The following is a 20,168-nucleotide window of genomic DNA, read 5'->3' as shown; positions in this document are numbered from 1 at the left end:
GGCCCTACTTCCCAGGATGAAGGGGAGGGAAGAAGAAATTAATAAGCTCAAACAGATTATAAATTTCAGTCTCAGAAATGACTGTGTTTTACAACTTGCATATAATAATTATGTGTGTCACCAGTTAGATACGTCGGACGCTTTCTTGGTGATCAATTGACCTTTGACCCGTTTGTCTCGTGACATATAGTTTGCATAAACGATTTTGGATACAATGACCATCATGCTATTTGAATGGACGTGTATATTGTCATACAATATTTATTATCTTAACACGGTCCACGGTCCATCATATGTAACTTACTAGTAGTAAAGTACAGTTGATTTCAAACTTCCTTTGCATAGGTCCGCATATGCGGTGCAGGGTTTGTACATTTTGCGCGTTATATTACCGTCATATTGCCACGCATCGATTCTCCATTGCTTATGATCTTGGAAGAGATTGTTGTTCAACATTCAACTAGGTCAGAATTTATTCGGTTTTCAGCACGACGATCTTCGGAGTATGGCCGTTCCTGACCCACTTGATTATGACATTCATCCCAAATTCGGGTTTGTTCCCGAAAACCCTGCTGTGAGTATAATAATACAAAATATGTGTGTGTGTGTGTGTATGGAGCTACTATTTCATGAAGTCTTAGGTCGGTGTATACCACTGGACAGACTGCTATATGTTAGTATTATGTGGAGTATTCAACACTAAGCAGTCTTTAAAAAGGAATTCTACCCTGATATTAAACAGTTGGTTTAAAAAGGCAGAACAACTAAAGAGGTATATTTATTTTGTCGTAAAGAGATGGGCGCGTACCTACTACTGCAATCTGCATTATAACGTCTGTCACATACCAACACGTGCATGCCCCCACCCCCATCTCCCCCCTCTCTCTCTCCTCTCTCTCTCTCTCCCTCTCTCTCTCTCTCTTTCTTGATCTTGATATTCATGTGCATAACTCACTTCTTTCGTTCTTTCTCTCTTTCTCTCTCTCTCTCTCTCTCATATCCTCCCTCAATAGTATGGTAAGACACATATCTATCATTTTCGTTTTGTGTGTATGCAGAGAGAACTTCCGTCATACTATTACCCTTGGATGACCTTCACGGTCAATGTCCAAGATTATGTCCACAACAGGACGATCCGTGACAAGATCAAAGAGGTAAATATTTCCTGTTTCTATCTGAACCCCCCCCCCCCCTTGGATGACCTTCACGGTCAATGTCCAAGATTATGTCCACAACTGGACGATTCGTGACAAGATCAAAGAGGTAAATATTTCCCTTTCTCTATCTGACCCTCTATCCCCGTCTCTTTCTCTCTCTCTCTCTCTCCCTTGGCGTTCGTATACATACGTAATGATAGTGTATGAGAACTCTGTTTGTGCATATATATGCACATACATGTATACATAATACAATTAACAACAACATTTTCATACACTTACTGAGTTCGATAATTTCTGTGAAACGATTAATTTGACATCATTTATGTTTCTTGATATTCAACGAAGGCCTTAATTGAAAAAGTGCTCATTTCATTCTAGAGTAACAAAAAACATACAAAACACTAAATTATATGTATATGTATATATACATATATACAATACACATTTATTATGTGTAGATGTTTCTAAGTAAAGCATATATGGACTAATTTAATCAATATTTTATTTAAAAGCATATATAAATCAAGGAATTATACTAAATAACCCATTGCTTACTGGAACCGGGTGCTCCATGTATTAAGCCTATGGGAATTAGAGAATTCAGTAGTCAACGGGTTAAATAGCTCATAGTTTGTTCACAGCAACCGTTTGTTTTTGGGTTTCGTTCTTTATTCTAGGACGCACTGTATGTAATAGTAGTGGTAGCTATAATAGCAGCAGCAGTAGAGGTAATAGTAGTTTCGCTGATTTTGTGCCCGAAGCTCGAGTCACTAGAATCAGTCCTAATATCGAACATGTCGAATCTCTGTTTTACACTAAGTATCATAAATAACACATTTGATTCAATCTTTGATTGCTTTTAAACGTATTATGTATTTAGCTTATATTCTCGCAAATATTATATTATCATGATTTATTCATTATCTTAGCTACCGTTGCTAGACCACGCCCACCTTGGAGATGACGTCAGACTTCTTCGACTTGCCCATTGTCTTCTGACTGGTTTAGCCCAGTGTTATATATGGGTTGATGGCTTTGAAGGAGTCCCGGAGGTAAAAATGCCAGCACACTACCTTTACAAAAAAATAGAAATAAATAATTTAAAAAAAATTAATAAAATAGTTTTTAAATACCATTTAGCACGATATGATGATAAATAAATAAATAAATAAATAGCCTAAGTAGTAAATATATGATACTAATAACACCAGTTAACAGCAACAACAACAGCATTGATAATGCTGATGATGATGGTGATGTTGGCGGTGATGGTGGTGATGACGATGATACTACTAGTACTGCTACTACTAATACTACTACTACCACTAATACTATCGATTATGATGATAATAACAATGTCGATAATAATGATAACAAAGTAACATCAATAAGTAAAATAATGAGGGGAAGGATGATAAAATTATGATGATAATAATGATGATAGTCATAATTAAACAATATTGAAGATACTTTGCTACTTTTTTTGGAAAGAAAACCTCTTTTAGTTTGGGAATGTGTCTGTACTTCTTGCCTTTCCTGTGCAGTCTTACAATTATTGACTTACACATTATTGCATCCCTTTTTTTTCATATCCAACCAAGCAATAAATATCCAGCCACTTTTTATGTACAAGTAATGTGCAATGACAATGACAATGTCAATGACAATTTATTCTCATGTCACCCACATTGGGATATTGGAGAAGTTTACAATCAGTTTGAATTTGTCAATTAACACTGTACAATATGCAATGCAAATCGAATTAAAATTATTCCAAAAAATATAATTATCGACGATAGTGAGAAAATTTATGATAATAATAATGATAGCAATATAAGGGAATAATAAATATAATAAATACGCTAGTGTATTCCCTTGATACGTATCTCATGTACAATTTCGAGAATGAAAGTTTCTCGCACACCTCCCATAACTCTTCCCATAACTGCACAAAAGTTGCACTGTGTGTGGGAGGGGGGAGGGGGGGGGGTTTACTAGAAATATAAATCAGGAACATAATTGTTAGCTTATTCTATGATTGAGTCAGTATTTATGCGAGGCATTTAAAAACGATGTGGCGTTGCAAGAATGGACCGGGAAGATTGGTATACTTTTTGTTAAAGAAACATCTATCGTCTAGCTCATCACTCTCTATACCCCCTTCTCTCTCTCTCTCTCTCTCTCTCTTACTTCTTCTTCTTCTTCTTTTTCTTCTCTCTGTCACCCCCTCTCTCTCTCTCTCTCTCTTTCACCTTCCTCTTCTCTCTGCCCCCTCTCCCTCCCATAGATACTTCCCCGCCAGATTGCGGTACCTCTGAAGGGTGTGTCGGACAAACTCAATTACCCACCGAGCCCTATGTATCACACCTCGAGCTTGTGCAATTGGAAACTCAAGGACCCGGATGGTCCTATTGTTCCAAAGTATGTTATTATGTATAGATTCAGATTACATAATTAAAAAAAGCAATATTTAATAGATTCCTCTAATCGTAAAGAATCAACGCTGTTTTGTTATAAGACTTATCATTACTGGACTAAGGCTTATAGCGGAACATTCTTATTTCATCTTCCTTTCAAGGTTGTTATAATTATTTATTGCTTTTTTCTCAATGAAAAATCAGCATGTGTAACCGACACATGACCCTCTTTATTAAAATCAATTCCGTTATACATTTGTCATGGTCCTCCACTTTTTGTTCATAATATTTCACTGCAAAGGCACGATAAGCTTTCCCTTAACATGTCATTTTATATTTTCTTTAGCTTAGGACAATGTGAATAACATTTAAAGACAAATATCAAAATAGCGGCACACTAGCGACGCGACACTGACAGACGAGATATTGAATTACTTACTTTGTTTTCTCTTTTAATGTGATCCATTGTATCATAGCCAATTTGTTAACTGTTTTTAAAAAGAGGACCTTTAAATCTATACTAATGAAAGTTTATAGTTTTAGATTTTGATGCAGATGGAAGATATGTTGATTTTATATTCCTTTATGATGTTCTTTAACAGAAACGTGGAAACGATTTTTACAATGAACGGAGGTGAGAAGGAAAGTAATTTCATGACGTCGACGCTCCCGTACGAATTTCTTGCAACTGAGGGGTTATTTGCTGTCAGCGACGCTCAAAAGGTCCGTTACCGATAAAAAAAAACTCTTTTCATGTATTTAGTCAGCACAGTTTATCAGTCTTGCAATTGTAATAACGAATGTCCATTGTCTCATAATGCCTGATGAATTATATGTTCCTTTCTGTATTGTCATTTCCACTTCATGCTGTTTTTCCCCATAAATCATTATAGTTTAAAGGCGAAGTCCACTCTGATAATATGCTGATTTTTATAGAAGCAGGAAAATGAGTGGAACAGGTCAGTGACATTCTTAGCAAAATCCGATTGAAAATGAGAAAGTTATGAAGTTTTAAATCAATCAAATTCAAATTGGGACTCTCTGACATATCTTGCGACCTCCCCTCCATTTGCCCCGTACTGAAATAAAACAACACATTTATGATTTCCTACAAGAAAATGTTCAACCATACATTCACCGTAAATACAATTATTCCAAATAATTCAATGTTTCTATTCAACCCCTGTCAGTATTCCGTTATCATTATTAACGAAAACAAGAAAAAAGGAATGTGTATGTACAGAAAAAATTGGAGAGGAGCTCGTAAGATAAGTCACAATGTTGCCAATATGTGTTTGATCTTTTTTACGGTCTCATTTTCAAAATATAATAAGTTTATGCAGTATAAATTGGTTAAAAGATAAAATTTAATAAAATAAGGGTCGAAGAAATATGTCACTTTCTCCCTCTTTGCATAATACATACGCGCGCTCAGGCACGCACACAAAATCACGCACACGCACATATATTGAGTGACATACGTTATAAACCTGGTAGTTATATATTTTTCCTTTTGTGTAATTGCAGGCCGTGTTACAAGGAAATGGTGATAACCTAGCCATTTGTCTGGAAAAACTAAAAAACTGCTTACAAAGCTTGAAGAAAAGTCTCCTGGTTGTTCGAGGTGATTAATGTCTCATTGGTGCATGTTCTTAACAACATTTTTTATTGTATCCATTATTATTCTTCCAAAGTTTTGGAATAAACTTCCACTATACATAAGAAAAGCCTCATCTGATGCTGTCTTCAAAGCTGTGTTGAAGACGCACATGTTTTCATGATTTTTTTCCTTCATATTTTCGTTCTGCTGTGTCTGTAAATGAGCACTGTTAGGAGCAGGGATTTCATTCCAACTCCCTGGTTAGGAGCCTTGTTTTTATTCGGTGTAGTAGAGTATATATCGCTATATAATTTGATCGAATTGTTATCCTTATTATAACTAGGTCATTATGTACAAGCATTTACTATAATTATTGACTAATGCTGAAGTTGAGATTATTGTTTTCACTTTGTGTGTGTGTGTGTGTGTGTGTACATATATATATATTTATTGTTGTAACGTGAACAGCTCTACGGAATATAGTTGTGTTTTCTTCTATTAATCCAATCATATTATCCAACGATCATTTTTGTTTATATCTTAAAACAATATCTCTCTCTCTCTCTTTTTTTGTCTGTTTCCCTCATCTCTTACTGATTATGAAGATGGATGCGACCCAGAACATTTCTATCACAAAATCAAGCCTTTTGCCGAAGGGTAATGTTGTCTTCTTGTTATCAGATTCATAGCAAAGAGAATTTATAGCATGCTTGATAGAATGTTATACTCATATCAATACTGTGAGCACCCAGCATTTGTCTTGAGTTTTGCCACATAACAAATACAAAAATTGAAGCTAGATCATTAGGATAAGTGTAGATGAAGAGTTCAGTTCCATATAGTTCAATATGATACATCCACTTTTTATCAAAATTGATTTTGCATTTATGTCCTAATTTTCAGTAGATACATACATTGACACATTAAACAATTATCCTCAAGATCCATAAATGATCAGTCATGAAGAGTAATTTTCAAATGGCAACAACTTGAAAGAAATATATCCACATTCTTATTTTTTCTAAAACAAATTATATCTTCCCAATTGCTTTAGAGCACACTGTCTTACAATTAACGATGAGGGCTCTCTATTCACTAGAGACATTAACATTGAAAGGACTATTGGGATTACACATGAAAGATGAGTAATTTTACGATGTAATATTTAGAACATCAATAGATCTTGATATATTATTTCATCATGGCATTACATGATCGAAATGTTATAGAACTAAAGCAAATATAGTTCTCGGTGTATAATTAGGGGACTATATTGTTGTTTCAATTGTTAGAATGTTGTTTAATTGTTTGTTTTTTGTCTTTTTGTTTATTTTCATTTTATCTTCAGCTGGGATTCTCCTCCTTTTCACAAGAAAAATCTTAAGGGCATAGTCTTTGAAGGTGTTAGTGACGAGCCCATTGGTGTAAGGATAATTACTTTTCTTGTTATTTTACAATTAGAGATAAAGAGGTTAATATCGCCGCGGAAGTGGCGGGGATGTATATTTTCACATGCCCCCGAAAAATCTCCTTTTATATATATGTCACATTGCAATTATCATGGAATAGAAATAACAAAGTCTTCGAAATTCTTGACTGTTTCTAGAGCGAAATTAATCCATACCGGGGTTGAAATATTTGTCACAGAACTAATCAAGACCGGAAATGAGTAATTTTACAAAGCCATTGTGACGCACAAAGGTACCCGTTGTGCAAATTTGCACTTTGGGCTGTGCAGACAAGCGAATAAAGCAACCGAAATGTCAACAGTTTTGGATTTGGGCATATAATAAGTTTTGTCAACCTTAAAGATAAAGTTCAGTTCAGGTCATGCGATTGTATTGTGAAAGAAAAGGTGTGGAATGGACCAGAAACAGTTGATCATGTAGCATGTAAGTATTGGTATGTACTGCAAGGTTCTGGAGTCATGGTAAAGTAACAAGCACTGTACACAGAAAGATATGCACGGGACTACAAAAATGGTGTCGGGGTTAGTTACTTTGATTTCCTTATTTTTCTATGCTCATCACTCAGCCAGTATACATTTTTTACCAAAATTTGTTTGGCAAATGACATTTATTTATAATCTTAAACATTCAGTGTAAGATTCGTTTAATTATGTGAGAATTCATTTTCTTTTCTTTTTTTTAACCAGAACTCAAGTTTATCTTTAATATCTATCAGGGGCATGTGCCTATAAAGACGGGTGCCTCCAAAACCCAATGCTCGTTGCTCACGAAGCGTCATTTGTTACTGGCGTAGATCTGCGTCTGTGCGATTTTTGATACTACATCTGACGGTGACATCCTTCAAAATATGTTGGATGAAAATGAAGTCTGGAATATTTATTTCAGTTACTATTGTATAGGTGTCACGGTCTAATGCATACCACAGTGGATCACATGGTTTGCGGTTCGAATCCTGCCGCGGCACTGTTAAAACAATAAGCGAGTTCGTAAATAGATCTGGTACGCATGACCCCAAAATATTTGTATTTTCCTGCGGTACAACGTATAGCAGGAAAATGTTGGTCTGGCAGGCTTTCCCATAAATTTTGTTATTGATGTAATCTGTGAGTCATTACCTGAGTAATGAAGGATGAGAATATACCCACAGATCTTTTACACGATGGATATACGTCCCACATGTGCATTTCAGAATAATCACTGCCAAAGGGATGGAGGTGCTTCATGAATACCTTTTGTGTGCCTCTTGAAAAGAATACTTCCACCTGTGTATCATATAAATGTACTGTTGGTGCATACATGAATACTGATTACATAACTTTCATGAGCACGATCCGAGTATTCATCTCAATGGTTTTACAGTGTGAGTACGAATGACCTGTATCTGCCCATGCGCAAATCCTAATTACGAACTCGCTTAATTGCAACTACTTTCTAAAAATCAATCTAAGGTAATTTCAATAGCCTCGTGTTTGGCTAATTGAAATATCCTAACATGGCAATGACGTATTACGTAATCCTGGCACGGAATCGCCCTTGACTTTATTTTTTAGAAATAGTTGCTATCGTGTTTAATGTTCTTTGGCAAGAGATTCCTCTATATTTTCCAACCTATAACGAGGTATTTAATTGGTACCCGATAAAATGCGAACGTTAATATGGCCTGTTTGACATTTATACTTATAGATGTAAGGCGCCTGGTGGAAATATTCCCCGGGGAGCGGAGCGAGTGCACTTTCATGTGTAGATTAGCAGTTGAATCCAATGAACGAGGTAATGATAGTTACAATTTAGCGCTTAGAAACGCAGTTTTAAGCGCTAAAACATGTGACTACTATTATCATTATCGGCCAGTTGCCTTCGCATGCTTGATATCGAAGGTATTACAGCAACAACATGACGCCGTGTGCGCAAAAGACATAATCAATGTTTGTCGTGTTTAAATTTAAAGAACTCTCATTCCAAGATTTTCTTTTCTACAGCACTGCTGCTTCGGTATTTGAAATATTTCGGTAAAGGCGGACATACAGCGATTTCCGGGTCCTGTACCCAATCATCATTACGCGCGGGTCATCAGTTGGTGATGCATTATGGGACGTCAAATAGAAGCTAGTATAAACGTTAATCTGAAATAGAGTCAGTAGAACACCCCGCCTTTAACAACAATACGAAGCGTATACTTAACACTTTCACTAGGTTATTATACCTACATATAAATATATATATACAATTTCATTTTTAACCAATTGCGTATCTGAGCGAGGTTTTACTCTCTCTTTTATTCAATGCCACTTCTTTCCAGTTTTCCGATGTATATCTTATAATTTACATTTCATATTAATATTTATAATATTTTCCAGTGCGGACCACTAACAGCCGCCCAGACGCCAACATTACCCGTCTTTGATGCCGCACTGGGTATCAAACACACACCAGAAGAAGGTACTTAAATTGGCTGCAGAGCCACTCTCCACCCAGGTGTGGTAAATGGGTACCTGACAGGCCGGAAGAAATTCCTGGAATGATAGAGCGCCTCACTGTAGCTCGGCTAAAACCGGGGGTAATGATTATAACTGCAGGATTCTCAGCGAGAACAGTATTCGTATTGATGGGGCTATCCTGGGTTAAAAAAAAATATATATCTCATTTTTCTTACTGTTATCATTATCTTTAATAATGTCTGAGTTACATAAACAAGTACTAATTCAAACCTTTTTGAACCTAATACGTCAGATGATTTAGAAGTTTTGGACTGCCAAGGATCGACCCGAAAGTCATGTTTAGTATTGTAATTATGAGGCAAATGAATAAACTAACCTAATGTTGTCATAGAATAAAGTCAGTTATCTTCACTTTTATTTTACTTAACAAATTATGGTGATTGATTACATTTTATCATTCTTCCCGCGATTTCAAACATTTCCCTCAATCTCTTCCTGTGCTAGAGAGGAACCGTCTTCTTCTCCGAAAAGCCATGCCGCCTGCTCATGTCCGCTTCATCATAGCAGTTGAGAACGGCCCTTCTATCAAAGACTTCGGTAATATCCCAATCCTAGTTCTCCTTGATACGTATGAATATGATATAGCGTTGACAAGAGACATAACTAAAGCTTTTCGACGTGCACTCATCAGAGTAAAACGCAAAAATGAAACAGAAAGCCGAAATCGATCAATATAAACGGAAACTAAAAGGAACAAGCAAGGCGCGAATATAACGAGCGCTGATTGGATTCTTGCGTTTTACTCTGATGAGTGCAAGTCGAAAAGCTTTAGTTGTGTCTCTTGTCAACGCTATTCTCCGATTATGTAGTACCAATCATCTTTTCAGAAGATAATATACATTATCTATATTTAACCGGTTCACACTCAGTTATAAGGTTGCAATTCTGCCACAGTAGCAGCGCCCTCTGCGAAATACGCGTAGATGGATGCAAATCTGCACCCCAATTGCACCCTTATTCCTTAGTGTGTTGAAGTCTTACGCATCTGTTGATCCGAAATTTGCACACACACGCAACAAAAAAAATCCCCATGTGCTTTGTACACAATACATGTACCAATTGGTAGAGCAAAATATGTGCTATAGAGATACAACTTTTTCCTCATGGAATACTCTGTATGATGCCAAGTTTCAGATTATTTCCTCATTGCATGGCCGAGATTCCAAGACAGGGGAGGTACATATTTATTTATTATTGTAACGTGAACATCTCTACGGTATTGAGAGAGAATGAAATTAACCTGGCCTTTTGAGGGTTTTAAGCTTAAACGATTCCATTGTCGTTCACTCTGTGGCAACAGCATCGTTTTCAGCTCCTCTTCCTAACCCCTCCCCCCCCCCAAAAAAAAGGTTTCATTTTTATCTTCTTATCCACTTGTAAACACTCAATACAGTTGAATCAACGAAAGATCCGACCTGCAAAGACATGTATAACAGCTGTATCCATGCTATAAAGGACTTCAGAAGTGGTCACGTGCAAAGTGTCACCAGGTATGGAACCACAACGGCGTTAAATTCTTTATTTAAAAAAACAAACACCTGCAACGGTGGTTACCAAGAAATTAAACATTTGTTAGTGATAACAAGTTTTATGAAACATGACCCAGACTGCACCGCACATCATCACAACGTGTGCTGACAATATTCCTGGGAGGCATCAGGGAATTCCATCTAATTTCAGATAACGCCCTCACTTGGCTCTTCGACCTCGATTGTATCATAATTATTTATTTGCAATAACTCATAGACTTTCACAAGTACAAAGTAAATAGTATAAAGCACAATTGAAGTGTAATCAATGATTCTATGTTATAGGAATTAAGAGCACATTTCCCCAAGATGCCGGGTCAGAAAAAACAAAAATAAATAGTTATGACGAAAAGGCCTTCCTACCCTTTTGGGGGATTTTAGCTTCAAAACGCCGTATACAAAAGTTAACCCGCTTTGGATGTAAAAAACCCCCACATACACACAAAAATAAGATTTCAGTTTCAAATCACCTCTTTATATCTCATATCTTATAAGATCTTTTGACGAAATGATTTCAGTGACTTACGGGAGAGTTGTTGTTAATGATGTTGTCGTTTCTACCACAATGAACATTAAATAAATTTTCTAGTTTATTCGTGTTATTGCTTGAAGTTAGATGGCACACTTGACTAATGAAGGGGCTATTCGCTTATAACCTTGGGTCCCATCCTTTCTTTAAAACAAGAGGGCCTTGTTTCATAAACCTTGTTATCGACGACAAAGTGCCGATAACTGTTCTAAGCTTCTGAAATCATAGTGATTGGCTGAGAGAAACATTGTTATACAATAAATTACGGCACCTGTTATTGATAAAACGTTTTTATCAACAACATTATTATTATGGATGATGATAATAAAGTCAAGTCAATAATGATAATAATATTAATAATAATACTGATAATAATAATAATATTGATAATGAAAAAAATACAAAATTGATAACAATAATTGTAAACATCTGAAAAATAGCAACAACATAAAATCTTCCGTATTCTTTCACCTTTGTACATCAGTTATGGAGTAATCCCAGGCGCCAAGAAAGCACGTGATTCTGATGACCCGGAAGCAATAAGAGAAATGTCAAAAGGAAATGCAGGTAAGATGTTTGGTATTGTGATATACTGTTTGCAGTGTTTGGAATGCTTTGTGCTATTCCTTCAAAGAGAGTATACATGGTCTTACAAGGGGACATCGGTCAATGATCTTAAGTGGAATTCAAACCTGCTGGTTTAGTTGAACAATACGTTGAAGTTTTGCGGCAGAGATAATAGGGACACAACGGAGAACGTGGACTGCCCTTTTAAGGCAATGTGACGTCACTGCCAGTGCCTTAAAAGGACGTCACATTGCCTTTAAAGGGCCGTCCACGTTCTCGTCGTGCAGAATCTAAAAGTCCCTAATAACAGAAAATGGACACAAAAGAAATTTATTTATAAAACACGCTAAGACATTGCAATTAAAAACATTCATTTGAATATTAATGCATATTATGAGGGTTGTTTAAAAGTGCACATGTGCGTGGGCGTGTGTAAGTTGTATTCGCTACGTACGAGTAGGCTACAGTACGTATATTCTTATTTGAAGTGTGCTTTGTTATGTGTCCCCCAAATTTGACGTAAATTCGTGTACTGCCAAAGAGCATCATTATGTGTTCCCATATGTATATCTGTCTCTTCTTTATTTATCATTTTTCTAGAACTGTTGGGGTTCTTGAAAGGTATGCGAGATAGTACTGGGCCAACATTAGACTAACTGGAAGCAGTTCAGATGGCGTCTTCCAGGAGGCACATTATTGTACATTTAAGACTCGTTCAGATATTACCCGGTAAACCGCTGATTCTGCACAAAAACCACATGTAGATTTATTCTGATTACTGTAACATTTAAATGGTTGATTTTGTATTTGGCCATGTAACGTATTCATATAAACATGTACATATAAAACAAGTGTTTTCATTAGAACAAATGCTATTACAATGCTGCAAGGTCATGAGGATGATGATGATGATGATCATGATGATGGCTTACAATGTAGTGTATAGCGAGGGTATGTTATCAACATGTATCAATAAATTATTCTCATTATTGCACATAGCTATACCGAGTTTGTTTAAGATTAAACGTTCTTGATTTTTTAATTTTCCTACGAGAAGAATTAATGCTTAGTGTGTATTTTGATGGAATCGATGCTATAATAATGAAATAACTTGGATAGTTAGTTTAATGGCCTCACATACTCACAACATGCTCATGTAGATAACTACTCTATTCTAAGTTTGTGTAATATTCAATTGTTACTTTTCAAATTGCTTTGAAACGTGTTAATTTATACGTGTATCCCACAAGTATATTTGATATAATAAATACCATAACAATTAAATATGTTGTAAAGTCGCCTTATCTATAAAAAACATGTATTTACATAACAATAATGCTCATGATATGTACATGGCAGCATAATACCCATTATTTGTAAGATTCAACACTATTGATTGTATAATGTTGCAATGAGACGTATTGACTGTCGATATGTTATTATTGACAGGAAAAACGCTATAATATTAAAGTGACTTGGTAACATTGTTGAAGGTTCCTGAAAAAATTGCTTAATTTTTTTATAAAATGTTACTTACTATGTTCCTTCTACTGTACTAAGCCTCTGACATGCAAACAATCCTGAAAATTCTCAAACCACGAAGATATCTATGGTTTTCTTTGAAGGAGTCGATGTATGACACCCTCTAACAGTGATTCACAGTAAATTCTCCCAACCATTTTTGAGTTTTCCCAACCGTTTTTCCACGAAAAAAAGACATAAAACAGGCTATAAAAATCTGTCAACACTTAAAGATAAACTTTAGTACTGGTAATGCGATTGCATCAGAAACAGTTGATCATGTAGCACATAAGTATTGGTGTGCACTGCAAGTTTCTGGATTCATTAAATTAATAATAAATTTGACCGAGTCTTGGTAAAGTAACAGGCACTGTACACAGAAAGCTATATATGGGACAACACACATATGGTGTCGGGGCTAGTAATACCTTGATTTCCTTGTCTTTCTATGCTCATTACTCAGCCAGTATACGTTTTCTTCCAAAATTGTTTGGCACATGTCATTTATTTGTAATCTTTAACATTCAGTGTAAGTTTCGTTTGATTCTGTGAGAATTAATGTTCTTTCTTTTTTTTTTTTTTTTTTTTACCAGAACTGGAGTTTATCATTAAATGTCTGGAATGGAATGTAGAGCCATTTTATTGCTTTGTGACGATTTCCATTCACCTAAAATGTAATTAAATTGTAATAATATAGTTGGGATAATTAAGATATGCACATTCTGAAGGCCCTGTGGAGCTCCAGCCCGGCGCCTTTTTTTGTTACAGACGTTCACAATGCTGAGCAAACTGCAGTATAGGTACTGCCGCATCCTGTCATACAGGTACGACGCGTTGGTGGAAAGTGACAAATGTGGATTAATGTCTTGTTAAGGAACGTTTGTTCCAGACTGGGATTCAAACCCTCAACCCTGGGATTGAGAGTCAAGTGAAAGTACCACTATACCACACCACAAATATAATACGATTGTGTGCTACAGGCTTGCTCACCACAAGTCGGCCCGTAGAAGTCCGGAGAGCAAATACATTAAAAGTCCAAGCGTGTCTCCGTGCAGTTGGCTCCATTGCGACAAGGATTGGGAAAACAATCTGAAAAACAAACACACATACACACACACCCACACGAGAACAAAATATCTTCGTATAATGTATATTCAAAATGAGAATACAATATATGATACAATATCTAAGATATAAAGATAATGGCACCGATACTCAGACTTTAAAGCCCCTTGCACTGGTTTGGTATGGAGGGATTTTACCTCTCTGCAAGGTCACTGGCAGGTGGTTATCTCATCTAATCAGCTCTCAAATAACGTTAGAAAAGGGGCGTTATGGGGATCAACTGGTACAACTAAGGCATTGTTGGCTGTATAGAGGGCGCAAATAGCTATAAGTAGTGCAGTGGGGCTTTTAATGTTCCACTTGATACTAACTGAATGCAACTCTTCCCTCTTCCTTTCGCTCTCTTATTTTCCCTCTCTACCTTTTTTTCTTTCTTTCTCTCCCCCTCTCTCTCTCTCTCTCTATTATTATTTTGTTGGGCGTCCACTTTTTTTTTCGCTCATGAAATTTTTAAATTTGACATTTTGCTCCGTTTGGGGGGGGGGGGGGGGGGGGGGTAAGGTCACCTTTTTAGGTGAGGGGAGGGGGGGTAAGAGGACACTTTTTTTTGGGGGGGGGGTCCAAAAAAAATCGCAACGACTCAGCCAGCCGCTGAATAAGCGGGGGTGGGGGGGGGGGGGGTAAGAGGACACTTTTTTTTTTGGGGGGGGGGGTCACGAAATTTTTTAATTTGAGGGTAAGGTCATCCATACTGTATGAAATTGATCATGCGTGACTTATTGATAAATATTTTTATATCATTTGAAAGAAGAAAAAATATCCTTTTCAATCATACGAACATGCATATACACCCCTCCTAAAAACAGTTTTGATTTATGAAGTAATTTACCCGTAAATTTGAGTTTCCTATTTTCAGGAACGCCATGTACATTGTGCAAATTTTAGTTTGACACAATGCAGCTTTGAAATACAAACGATCAAGAAAATTCCTTTAAAATTCGGATTCAAAGGTAAGCGTGATAAAAGACAATTATTTCGCCCACTCATCATTAGAATGTCTTTTCCATTCTCTGGTTTTTTTTAATCCTGTAGTTTTGGTGTTACTTTTCTAGGCTGAAGGCATGATTTAACCCATAGCTTAAGTTAGTGACGTTTTTGTATTATCTTTCGATATAGAATGCTAAGAATTAAACATTATATCAATAGAAAGAGCCAAAATCACAGAGAATATTGAGACTATTTCGAAGACAGTATCCCTACGTTGTGCCCTTCACAAATAAGAGCGATTTTTTAAATAAAAACTAATCAATAAAGTCTCTAAATTGGCAATGCAGCTTAAAATATATAAACAGCATATTCGAGTATAAATTCATATTGGTCCATTAATTGTCAAACTATGAAGGAGTGGAAAATAAGATCAATAATATTGTTGCTAATATATATTGAGGGAAAACTGATTGATAATTTAGAAATCCATTAGACACGCCGGCCCAGACATCCGGAACTCTGCCCATTGTAATAAGAAACCTTAGGACATTGTATTCTTTTGACAAGGCAGCTACAACTATGTTATTGTCTAAGTATTGATCCTGTCGTGTGTAATTATACTGTGTTCATGTTCGTGTGTACATTGACTGTATATCAACAATGATGTGTAATCGTCCATGACCTAGCATCGTTTATCCATTCATGAAAGAACCTGCATTCAATCAGCAGATGTATGAGATTTATTCATTATTACCAACGCTCCTTCTCTCCCCTTTCCTTTTCTTCTCTGCAAGTCACTCCTTTTTTCATTGTTGTATCTAAGTTGAGGGCTGCGGGCACGTCAAGCTACTTTGCTTATGCTACGTTTACACTATGTTCCCGGCGGCCACGGCAACCACGTTTCAGGCCACCGTGGACGAAACGGGATTGACGTGACACAACGCGGGGGACCGTATGGGCAAACGTGACAGGCCGTGATTGCCGTGGATACCGTGTCAGATTTTTAAACTGTCAAAAATTTGCCACGGCAGTCACGGTGCGGATGAGAAACCTAGTAGGCCGTAATAAACCGGGGTAAACGTAACAAAACGTGACAGTCCGTAATAGGCCGTAACAAAACTTGGGGGTGGTCCGTAGTGGGACGGTTTAAGCGCCCGGCACGCTACGGCGCGTTGCGTTCCACTACGGTCTGACACAACGCGAGGTCTCAGAATACCATGATTGCTATTGCTTGGGAGACCTTCTTTTTATACCGCCGGCACAAACGTGCTCCAAAGCTGCCCTGCGTCCACGTTTCATCCGTACAAAGCCTTGACAGAACGTGAAAAACGTGGCAGACCTTGATCAGAACGTGGGAAACGTGAGGGACCCCATCAGAACGTGACGGGCCGGGAGGGAACGTTCTGGCATCCGTGGTAGAACGCGGGCCGAACCGTAGTGCGCCTTGGAGCCTCCGGGACTCAGCATCCCCTTCCCCCCACGGCCCGTCACGGATACCGTGGTAAACCGTGAGAAAACTTGGCAAGACGTAACAAAACTTGAATCCAGAGATAAAATTGGTCTAAATCCCACGGCGCTCTACGTTTCGTGCAAACGGGGCTGCCGTGGCTGCCGGGAACATAGTGTAAACGTAGCATTATTTATGTAGCCCTCCTGCATCTAATGTATGTTAATTATGCATTCAATATATTTGTTTAATTTCGTTTATTATCTGTATAAAATTATATACACTTACAACATTGTATCAAACCAAAATTATGTTCATGAAAATGTATGATGAAAAAAAGAAAAAAAAAGATGCAAAACCAATAAATCAAATCAAATCAAGCAAACCCGGACTGGGTTGACGAGTTTTAAATTGACATATGACGGCTATTTTTCTAAGGACAATTGCCATACGACGCGCCTCGTACGTGAACTATTTCTAAATCAAAATCGTGCACTGTCGGTCATCTATTGTATTTTTGATAAATTGAATCGAATAACGCAAAATCACTCAATTACCGTGGTGACGATTATGAAAAGCACTCAGGGATATAGTTAATGTTTTTTTCATCTAGAAAAAGTTGCCAACAAAATATGGCTCGTTTACACATTAACATAATAATGCCAAGTAATAAAAAGAAAGATCATAATGATAATAGTTTTTATGATTTTATGCATTTATATTCCATTTAAACAAACAAGATACAAATTCTTTAAACATTTTTTCTTCTTGAAAAAGCGTTAAAAATAAATAAAAATAAAAAGCCGACTGTATATTTTAAGATAATTGGTTTCGTCGCGAAGGGCAATACAACATATTTTTGTTAGTAAACGCCTAATGTAACTAACCTGTATGAATATTCGTAAATAATGATGTAGAATCGGTTTGTTGGATTGATCATTCATATTAAAAACCATCGCCTCGAATGCATACAGATCGTCATTGTAAAATCTATGAAACATCAATGTGTAAGCTATGAAAACACAGCTACACATTTCAATAGTGGTGTAGATATGCCCCCCCCCCCCCGTCCAAATAGGGGCTTCTAACCAATTTCCCAAAATCAATAAAATTTAAAATTCCTCGATCAATAAAAAACTTCCCATTTAGTGAGAAAAAAATGGTGCCCATCCTGAGGCGATATTTACGCCTACTGCCTTATGCGACTAACTGGACCATATACCCCTCCCCCCGTTGCCTCTTACTTTGATTCTTGTGAAAATATCATCGCAACGTTTGCATTGCTTTAATAACAATTTACAATTCTGATTAATGTTAAGATCATTATAACAATTACAGACCCAAAGTAAGGAATATGCCTAGTTTATCCTCGCCAACGCAGTATTGCCACTATAAGTTATTTCATGATGACGGCAATATTCTTATAGTTATACTAGAGTACCTATATATAGAGAGTAGCGACAACTTGCGCATTGACGCCATTTTGTTTCACTCGCCCGGCCGGTCTACCGCGCGCGCGCAGTGCATGTATAAACTTTGAAGTGCATAATATACTGTGTTGTGTCGGCCACATTTCAAACACAACTGTGCGAGCCAGAAAGCAACTCGCGCTATTGTTTGTATTGTATCTCAACACCCCCCCCCCCCCCCCGTACATGGAAAAGTGGGAGGGGGCTGAATGTCCATATACAAGCTAACCTAGCTTGCATCCCCCAAACCAAAAGTTTTGCTGCTCATAAGAGGGGTAGGGGGGGGGGGGGGTGCAACCATAACCCACATCATAAAATAAAGACATCACTGGCAAAAACAATCCGACCCATCCCCCCTCCCTTTCCATAGACAATGCCCAACTCACTCATAAAAATGAGATTTTTTTTTTTTTTAATCCATGCACATCAATACCTTTACACACATTATAAACATATCCTCTCATACATCTGTTTACTCACAATTCCAGACACAGAAGTATACCACCCCCCCCCCCTCCCCTCGACACACACACACACACACACACACACACACAGCTCCGAGTATAAATTTCACACAAAGTAACTTTGAAATTGGGCAATTCTTTTGTTTGTTGCTTTTTTTTCTTCAATTTATTTCATGTCATAATACATATACATGTTCCTTCTCGAAAAGACATCCTTTTCAACAATACATAATGGGTATGGTATTAAGATATGTAAGAAAAAAAGGGGGAGCAATGTAGACAATGATATATGTATTTCCCCATGAAAATCATGTCATATTATCCTTGCCCAGTGTCACAACTTTACCTGAACATGTACTTTAGTTCTACACGTAGTGATGATTCAATTTAAACTTAGAATAGAAAATCTGAATACCATTGCACATCTTCTTCAATTCCAGATACTGCACAACTTCTCCCATACCATTCCAGTATAGATTGTGCCCTTTTTTAAAAAGCGGTATAAAAATATGCTCGCCCTGCATCAACTTGATTTTCTCCAGGCAAGCTCCAAACTCATGTCTACATGTACATCCCTGACATGACAAAACAACTTAAAAATTTGGAAATTCAGACATTACACAATGGGACTGTCAGGATCATCAATTACTAAATTTTTTACCAAACATAACAAACTGGAATGTGATGGGTATCATTATTTATCTGAAATGTACAATTCAACTTTGCTTAAACAAGCAAATGTACATAATCATGAATTATGCAACAAAACACATGGGCCTACTGCAATTTGCAAGCAACAGCGCAAAAAATGGGTCAATCTCTACTTGCTCAAGGAAATCTTCCATCATTGGAATGGTTATTTCACAAAATGAACAAACAGAAACAAGTCTATTTGGCTAAGTTTGAAATTGGAAACTAAGAACTTCAGTTTATGCCCAAGTACAGTACAGTGGGTCCTCATTATAACAAACTCCTTGGGACCTAGGAAATTACAGTTAACCTTGCATAACTCGAAGTCACATAAGTCAAACTTTCCCTAAGTCGAATCAAATTTTTTGACCAAACTATACAAAACATGTGTTATTTACATTTCCTATGTCAAATTTTGCATACATGTAAGTCAAACTATTTCTTGTGATCCCAACAGATTTGACTAATGCAAAGTTAACTGTACCTCTTTATATCGAAACCTTGTTATATCAGGGCTAAAAAAGAATAGAATACAAATAAGCAGGACCAGCAAAATTACCTTTTCATAATTAGAGTTTCTTTTAACAGTGCTCTTTATAAGGAGGTTGTAGCATATTGTTCCCAAAATAAGTTGTGCTTTCTAAATGAGAAAGATGGTTCTACTGAATTTCTTTCATGGCAAAGAACTGGCAAATAAATATTACAAATATGATATATCTATCATCAATTATTTAAAGGGAATGTGTCCACTGCAAA

The 20,168-nt window shown here is 36.8% G+C and overlaps 1 protein-coding gene across 1 annotated transcript; it reads left to right on the top strand.

The window, feature by feature from the left end:
• Nucleotides 1-247: 247 nt before the first annotated feature.
• Nucleotides 248-13,053, top strand: LOC100893352 (indoleamine 2,3-dioxygenase 2). Its single transcript, XM_030989613.1, has 13 exons — nt 248-574; nt 1,059-1,154; nt 2,090-2,212; nt 3,448-3,581; nt 4,180-4,300; nt 5,105-5,201; nt 5,783-5,834; nt 6,526-6,601; nt 9,004-9,085; nt 9,589-9,681; nt 10,538-10,634; nt 11,687-11,769; nt 12,370-13,053. Exons 1-13 carry the CDS (start codon nt 506-508, stop codon nt 12,423-12,425), a joined length of 1,179 nt encoding a protein of 392 aa, XP_030845473.1. The 5' UTR covers nt 248-505; the 3' UTR covers nt 12,426-13,053.
• The last annotated feature ends 7,115 nt before the right edge of the window (nt 13,054-20,168 follow it).

This window comes from Strongylocentrotus purpuratus, unplaced genomic scaffold (assembly GCF_000002235.5).
Source record: "Strongylocentrotus purpuratus isolate Spur 01 unplaced genomic scaffold, Spur_5.0 spur5_scaffold_18, whole genome shotgun sequence".
NCBI lineage: Eukaryota > Metazoa > Echinodermata > Echinoidea > Camarodonta > Strongylocentrotidae > Strongylocentrotus > Strongylocentrotus purpuratus.
The sequence above is the reverse complement of the archived record's forward strand: the minus strand, read 5'-3'. Positions and strand labels throughout refer to the sequence as shown.